This window comes from Petaurus breviceps, unplaced genomic scaffold (genome assembly GCF_028583685.1).
Source record: "Petaurus breviceps papuanus isolate PSGF00001 unplaced genomic scaffold, PetGlider_PUasm1.0 175, whole genome shotgun sequence".
NCBI classification, from domain to species: Eukaryota; Metazoa; Chordata; class Mammalia; order Diprotodontia; family Petauridae; genus Petaurus; species Petaurus breviceps.
Genome location: NW_027185764.1, coordinates 2,884,437 through 2,893,039, shown reverse-complemented (window position 1 = coordinate 2,893,039; position 8,603 = coordinate 2,884,437). Strand labels below are relative to the sequence as shown.

General features: G+C 46.4%; 1 protein-coding gene across 2 annotated transcripts in view; it reads left to right on the top strand.

Moving 5' to 3' along the window:
- Positions 1 to 2,927: 2,927 nt before the first annotated feature.
- Positions 2,928 to 8,603, top strand: part of CUNH9orf40 (chromosome unknown C9orf40 homolog) — a 7,837-nt gene continuing 2,161 nt past the window's right edge. The window contains exon 1 of one of the 2 annotated variants that reach the window (XM_069084607.1): positions 2,928 to 3,349. In XM_069084607.1, coding sequence (XP_068940708.1) covers positions 2,951 to 3,349 — 399 coding nt within the window. In that variant the 5' untranslated portion in view covers positions 2,928 to 2,950. Of the gene's footprint in view, positions 3,350 to 3,383; positions 3,775 to 8,603 lie in introns of those variants that run through there. The other variant, XR_011167675.1, reaches the window with a different exon arrangement.

Below are 8,603 nucleotides of genomic sequence, written 5' to 3'. Positions count from 1 at the left end.
AAATCAGGCAGGGCCTCCTCATTATTAAGGTAACTACCATGATGAGAGTTTAGGGTTTGTTATTTTATAAAGCTATCCTCCTAATGTGAGACTCAATGCTGTTTTGTTAGTATTGTCCCCAAATCTGTGACAGTAATCACTGCTACTGCCCAGGGATGGCAGAGCTGAACAAACATAAATGCAAGGCCCTGTGACAGGCAATGGGGATACAAGAACAAAACTAAGTCTTGCCCTAAAGGATCTTATATTTTAATGGTGGTGGGAGGAGAGACACAAAGACATGTATTCTATATCTCAAGTAATTAAAGCCCTGTTTCTCTATAATGGAAGTTCCGCGTTATCTTACATATTCTTTCAAGTTGGCATCTTGAACTGCAATATTAAAGGACAGAGGTGCACAGCAGGTAAGAGGCTCACAAGTCAGCACGGGACAAAGAAGTGAGTTGGTTTTTTTGCCCTCATGCTCTCTGGGGGAGTATTGCCATGTTTCATATTTTGTATTGTCAACGAGTGTGATCAACAGGCCTTGCCATTGGTGCGGATGCTGATCTCTAAGGATTTGGGGGCTCTACCATCCAAACTACTACTATACTCTCCTCTAGCAGTTGTCTCCCCCATTAGTATATTAACTTCTGAGCACAGTGCTTGGTACATAGGAAATGCTCAATGAGTGCCTCTTCATTTTCTTTTTGGTTATGTTTGGGAAATTTTTTTCATTGTTTCTGACTATGATTTATGACCTTTGTATTCCTGTAACTGTCCTGTAGGTTTTAGGGTTATGATTATATAGCTCTCATTTTTCAAATGGTATAACTGATGGAAATATTAAGTGACTGGTAATTATCTTGGCATCTCTCCCAAAACTACATCTATCCTTACATTTATTAGACATATTTAAGTGTGCCTAATTCAGAAGTTGAAAAGGTTAGCTTAAATTAAACCCTGAAAACTGCAATTTACTTAATCCCTTAAACCAGGAAATTTTACTGCCAAGGATTTGTCGACAACAAATCACTATAAATACTCATAAAAATTTAGAGTTGGAAAAGATTTTAGAGATTATCTAGTCTCAATTCACATAGAAAATGGACTGAGTTTGCCAAAATGGCAGAATCATAATCAGTGTTTTTTCTATCATCTAGTCCAGTCCCTTCTTTTACAAGGGAGGAAACTAAAATTCAGAGAGTAGTGCCTTGCCTGAGGTCACTCAGGTACTCCTAAAGTTCAATCCAAGGCTTTTACCAGGATATCCAGATGTCTTTCATTGGTACAGGGAAGGCTGGTATTTAAGTGATTTGCTCAGGGTCAGTCACATGGCCAGTATGTGTCAAGCCTGCAAGACTTGAACCCAAATTTTCTTGACTGTGAGGTCAATTCTCTATCCGCTGTGCCAGCCAGCTCTTATAAAAATATTTTTAAAAATGCAAAATAACTTGGGGGTGAAGCATTTAGCATCTGGAGAAGGGGAGGGAGAAGGTAGGAAGTAGCATTTGAGCTTCGTTATGCTGAAAGTCAGGGATGTTAAATGATTGCAATTCTCTCCCAAGCCCTGGTCCTGCCACTTAATACCTACCTAGTGCAAGTCACCGACACTCTCTGGGCCTCAGTTTACTTTTCTAAAAAAAAAAAAAAACCCAACAGTTGAACTAGATGCTCTCTAGGATCCAATAGAATTCTGAAGCCTGTGATACCTATACCAAGAAAAGAGATGATTCACCAGGGTTTAAGGCTAAGAAAGGCTGCTGTAGGTGTCTGTCTCTAAGGTGAAAGAACTGAACAACTTTAAAGATCGTTGCTCACTACCACCATGCAGGGGAAAGCAGCTGTGGCACAGGGTTGGTTAAGGAGACGAAAGTGGGATTCCCCAGTTTTGACACTTCCCACGGTTAATATTGTGTGACCTTGGACCAGTCCCTTACCAACCTCCGTTTCCTTATCTGAAAAATGAGAATACTGCTGCCTAGAACTCTGACGGTGGGTAGCAGAGACCGAGAACGGCAGAGCAGATGGGTCACTCATTCAGTTGGGAAAACATGGGCTCAAGTCTAGCATCTGGCAAGGGGATCTGTACTGTGAAATCTAAATTCAGTCCAGGGGCCGCACTGGAGGGCTTTAGAGGGGCCTGGAGGCTGCAGGTTCCCCATGCATTCCCAAACATACTGGTTAAGTACCTAAGTGACGGCCCTTAACTCCTGGATGCAATCAGGCATCGCTCCTAAGGACCTGGGCAAGCTTCGCTCCTTCCTCCACACTGGCTCCGTTTATCACCTAGGGCACGTGACCCCTTCTTTATCACCCAGGGCACGTGACCCCTTCGGGGAGGACAGGCCCCTGCTGGGCCCCTTCCTTGTCCACCGTCACTTAGCACCATTCTGGGCACACAACAGGCGCCTGATAAGTTCGAGTTGACGGACAAAGCTAAATCTCCACCCAGGGAGCTCCCAAGGGCTGACGTGAGGTTACAAAGGGGCAGCATTTAAATAGGGGATAAAAGTATTTATGTGGATTTAAAAGGCTCTGTAATAAACCTCTGGCAGACAGGGCCATTCGTCCCTGGCAGGGTCACGGGGGCGTCGAGGGGGAGGATCTCCCGCCAGGCCGCAGGGACCCTCCAAGCCTAGCCCAGCCGAGAAGGAGCCACCTTCCCAGGCCGCAGCGATCACCACTCCCCCCTCCGCCCCGTGTGGACCGCTAACTTCCGGTAGCGGAGCCGTCACCAACCAGCGGCTGGCTCGGCCGCGACCGCCCGCACGGAGCACGCGCGCACCGATTCGAATCCCGCATAGCCCCCGCCGCCCCTTCCCAGCCCCCCGCCGCCCGCTGACACCTGCGCGAGCGCAGAACCCTCCCAGCCCCAGCTGCAGGCTGCGAGCCCAGGCCGGCTCCTGGCGCGCGCCGCTGCTCCCCCGCCCCTCCCCCGCGCCTGCCCCGCCCCGGCCCTCGCCGGCTCATGGCCAAGAGGCGCGCGGCGGCGCCGTTGGCGTTCCACGTGCCCTGGAAGCGGCTCCTGCCCTGCGGCCGCCTGGACGACCCCGAGCCGCTGTGGGCGCCGCCGGGGCTCGGACCGCTGCTGCCGCTGAACGGCTCCGAGCTGCGCCGCAAGCGGAAGCGGGAGGACGGGACCATGTCGGAGCTGCTGGCCTCGCCCAGCAAGCGCTCCGGCGACGCCGCGGGCCCCAGCAGCCCGGCCCCCGCGGACGGGGCCCGCATGGACACGGGGGAGCCCAAGCCGCCGGCCGAGCAGCGCGGCCCCGCCGAGGAGCCCGGGCCGCGGCCGCTGCTCCAGCCCCGCGCCCCGGAGCTCGAGCGGGGAGCCGGAGAGAACGTCCCGCGGCCCCGGGAGGAGGAGGTAGGTCAGGGCTGGGGCGCCGGGGCCTCCGCCTGCGCTCTCCCGCCTCCTTCCTGGGCCTGCCCCTCCCCGGGTGCGGGAGGCGGTCCTGGCCGGGGAAGGGAGAGCGCTGCGGGCCCGCGACTCTGCACATGCTCAGTTGGAGAAGAGAGGACGAGCGGTGCCGCTCACCCTCCTGCGGTATGAGGAGCCGGGCGTTTTAGGGAAGTGGGGCCCTCCTGCTGCGCGGGGCAGCCTTGGAGAGTCCTTAGAAACGGTCTGAGCCGTCGCCCCCCTTTCACAGATGAGGAAGGAGCCCCAGAGAGGCCAAAAGTATCCCGGCCGAGGTCCTAGCGAGTGGCCGCCTCCTGGGCCACAAGCTCTTCTTCTAGCTGGGGGCCGGCAAAGGAAACCGCCCCGCCCCGGGAGCTCCCGCGCTGTCACAGGTCCGTAGGGTGGCTTTCTGGTGAGACGGTGCATGTGGCACCAAGTGCGTGTGGCACCAAGTGCGTGTGGCACCAAGTGCATGTGGCACCAAGTGCGTGTGGCAAGCGCAGTAAGTGCGTGAGCCCGGATCGCGGCCCCCGGGCTTCCCCCCACCTTTGGAACCGGCCGAATTCGCTGCAGGATGGAAGGAGTTGGATAAATGTAAAATAGGTGTCAGTGGGTAAAAGCCAAGAAGGGCGTGTAACAAGCCAGAACAAGAAATGGCTTTGGGTGGTAGTGACGCGGATCGGGCAGCTCTGCTCGACGGTGTCATTGGTCTCCTGTGGCGCAGGGGCCTGGCGAGCCCCACCCGCTCAGGGCGCACGCGGACCAATTCAGACTCCTTCATCCACCCCAGGATCCTGGTGACAGCCACATGCTTTGTAATCCATCTTCCAGAGCAAGTGAAACGATTCCCAGAGAAGGATAGGGCTGACAGGGCCCCATAAGAACAAAACTACGGGGCGGCCAGGTGGCTCAGCGAGTCGGAGCACCGGCTCCAGTGTCGGGATGACCTGGAGATCGAATCTGGGCTCAGACACTTAGCACCCACCCAGAAACAGCTGGCCGTGTAACCTTGAGCAAGTTACTTAACCCCGATTGCTTAAAAAAAAAAAAAAAATCTACGTTCAGGTATTGGCGGCATGTGCGGTTTTCAACTCTGAGTGGTGTTTTCAGTTGATGAACTAGTCTTTAAGTGCTTGCTGTGTGCTAGGCAGAGACAAAAATGAGTCTTAGCTCTCAAGGAACTAAGACTAAGTTCTGTAGTAGAGTTAAGATGTGCATGTGTGCACATGTGCTTGTATGCATACATATATAGATACGTGTTCTCAAATAGGTTTCATAGTAAAATTCAAGTAGACGGTGAATTTGAATGAAGCAGGAATGCTTGACTCCCTTTATTTAGGTATATATGTATGTGTATATATACAAAGTACAGTATAATATTGGGAAGCACACAGTAGTAGCTGAGGGGATCTGGAAAGGACTCATGTAAAAGATGATACTTGAGCTAAATTTTGAAGGAAACCAGGGATTCCAAAAGATAGAATTAAGGAGGGAGTGTATTCTAGGCATTAGGGAAAGCTATGCAAAGACACAGAGACAGGAAAAGGAATGTGGTGTATGGGAGGACCAGCAAAAAGGCCAGTCTGGCTTTAATTATTGAATGCAGTAAGGAGAGTAGAATATAACAATTGAAAAGGTATGCCTTGAAGGGCTTGAAAATTGGAAAGGTATAATAATAACAATAACTCACTTTGATTGACACCTTAAAGTTTACAGAGCCTTTTGTATACATTATCTTATTTGATCCTCATCATAGGTCTGTGAGGTAAGTCAGGGCTTAGTTGTGAAGTGCTTCAAATTCACGTTGAGTTTCTATTTGATTGTTAAGGCAATTGGGAGCCATTGCAGTTTGAGTAGGGGAGTGACTATAGACCTGTGCTTTAAGGAAATCAGCTTAGCACCTGCGTGACCTTTTTGTTCTCACATCAAATCCACATGATAAGTTTAAATTAAACACTTTATTAAGGAAAATATCAGTTCTCTAAGTAACAATTAATGATCAAGGGAGAACCAACAGCGAAATGTCCAATATCCAGCTGTGCATAATAACTGTAGGACCTACTGCTCAAGTGTGTTTCATAGTGAAGTTCAGAGTAGACAGTGAATTTGAATAAAGCAAGAATGTTTGACTCCCTTTATTTCACCACCGGGTCAGATCTATTTCTAGCCAAATCAGTTTTGTGTGGGGTGGATCCTGAAGGTGTCTCAGTTTAAATTATTTTTTCATTTATTTTTTTACAGATATTTATTATCTCTCCCTCCCACCCCTTTCTACTCCCCACTGAACAATTAGAAAAGTAAAATGAACCCCTCATGACAGATGTGTGTAGTCCAGCAAAACAAATTCATGCATTGGACTTGTTCAAAAATATACATTTTGCACTTTAAAGTCCAGCATCTCTCTGTCAGAGGGTAGGTGGAATATTTCATCTTCAGTTCTCTGGACTTCTGGGGTCAGAGTTTTAAAGTCATTCAAAGTTGGTTTTCTCATTATGGTTATTATTGGTATAAATTTTCTTCTAGTTGTGCTCCCTTCGCTGCATCCATTCATAGAGCTTTTCCCAGTTGCCTCTAAAACTGTTTATTTCATCATTTCTTAATGGAACAATAATATTACATTATATCCAAATACTATAATTTTTGAGTAGTTCCCCAATAAGTGAGTACCCTTTTAGTTTCCAGTTTGGGGCTACCACAGAAAGAACTGATATAAATACTTTTGGATGTATAACTCTTTTTCCACTTTCATCTCTTTGAGTTATGGGCATAGCAATACTGAAATAACTTGACCACAGAGTATCCACAGCTTTGGAGAAAGGTGTATTTATTATTATTATTTGCTTTTTGGAGGGGGGAAGACAGGGCAATTGGGGTTAAGTGACTTGCTCAAGGTCTCACAGCTGGTAAGTGTTAAGTGTCTGAGGTCACATTTGAACTCAGGTCCTCCTGACTCCAGGCATGGTGCTCTATTCACTGACACCTAGCCACCTCCAGAAAGGTGTATTTTTAAAAATTTCTCACCAAAAAAGTTTTTACTCATATCATTTAAACTATAGAAATTGCTATTTGGGGCTGTTTTCTTACAATGATTAAGGGGACCAAATACCATTAGATTATTCATGGTCTCAATCTTCCATTTTCACCTTCCTTGCAGATTTACATTGATTACTTCAGCTTTATTCCTTGATTAAGCCATCATATCTGCCGTTGGAAAAAATAAGTAATCTCATTTTTAGTACAATAAATAAGAACATGATGAATTAAGTCACCCATAATTTTTCTGAACTCTGTAAATTTAGCAACTATCTTTTTATTCCTCCAAGCAAATTCATTATTAATAGTGTTCTGCAAAGTTAAGTAGCTGTTAAGAAAAAATTATGGAGGGGACAGAGACCAGTTTTCTCTAATGTACTAATTCAAGTTAAACCTTTTCAAATGAAATTCAAAGAAAATTTCCTTTAGATTAAGGATGTATTTTTTTCTAATGTGAATATTAGATTGTGTCGAGTAAAATTGTAGTTAGAGTCAACAAACTTCTTGTTTTAGGTGTGCCATTTACAATGCTGTATGCACTTGGGCTAGTTATTTAATCCTATCTAAGACAGTTTTCTGTTCTGTAAAATGAAGATAAGAATGCTTCTCACAGCTCACTTGGCTACCACCCTAATTTAATCACCCACTGATGCTTTCTTAGAATATTGGAGTAATCTAATTAGTATCTCCATTTCAAGTCTCCCCCATCTCATGCAGCTTCCAGGAGAGTGATGGGTATTCCTAAGTACTGGTCTGACCACCGCCACCACCTCCTACACTGCTGCTTGTGATAAGCGCTCACTTTGTTTCTAGTACTAAATTGTATTGTTTTTCTCTCTATTTTCTTTTACCTCTTCCATCTACGTGGCTACTATTGATACTACTGGGTCAAAAGATACCTACAGTTTGGTTCATTTTTTTTTCAAAGACTTCTCATGCTCTACTCCACTCTGTTCTCTTCTCCTTATACACATTCTCTTGTTGATCTCATTAGCTTCTTTGTTTAGCTATCATCTCTGTAAAGACAGCTCACAGAACTACTTATCTAACCCTCATCTCTTCTGGGCTCTAGTCTCTCATCATCAATTGCTTTTGGACATCTCTGCCTAGATGTCCCATAGGCATCTCTTAAACTAAAGACAACAAAACAGAACTCATTATATTTTTCCCCCAAACTCGCTTGTCCTTTTACCTTCCTTACTCCTATTGATTTTACTACTCTTCTTTCAGTCATCCAACTCATCCTTAATTTTTCACTTTCTTTCATTTCCCACATTCAGTTGGTTGCTGAGTCATAGAATAATTTTGATTTTACTCCAGTTCCTGTTGCAAGATGTAAACCCCGAATGAGGTAGGATCATAAGAAATGGGAACATATGAAATGAAGATTCATTTCTCTAGATTGATGGCATTTTGTCATGATCACACAGGGTAAAAGGGAGCAAAACCAGGCTCAATCCAGAAGTCAGTGTCTGCCCAGAAGAAAAGAGTGTATCACTGGCCACCCTTTCTAGTACCTTCTTCTCAGTCCCCTCATCTCCCATTCCCAGTGTAGCTGGAACAGAGATCACATGAAGGGAGAGTAGAATCAGATAAGATAAGAAAGGTAATCACCAGCTTGAGGTGCTGTTCACTAGATGGCATGGGGGATGGCATGCCAGGCCTAAAGTCAGAAAGACTCATCTTATTCAAATTTGGCCTCAGACACTTACTAGCAGTGTGACCCTGGGCAAGTCCCTTAACCCTGTTTGCCTCAGTTCCTTATCTGTTAAATGAGCTGGAGAAGGACATGGCAAACCACTCCACCATCTTTGCCAAGAATAGAAAACCCCAAATGAGGTCACAAACAGTCAGACATGATTGAAACATCTGATCAACAAGCCCATTGTTGGCATTGCCGATGTTCAAATCATGTTTAAACATCATTTAGAATTTCCCTCTGAGAAAGATTACAAACTACATACCATGTTTCCCCGATAATAAGACACTGTCTTATTATTTTATTTGGAAAGAAAAACACCAGAGGGCTTATTTTCAGGGGAGGGCTTATGTTGTCCTGCCTCAGCTCTCCTCTGCGGCACTGCTCTCAATGGCACCAGCAAGCAAATCACTGGGGAAGAACAGGATGACGCACTCACTGCTGCAGCTCTGATTGGATGAAGCTCGGAGCGCAGCATGCGTTTCACGG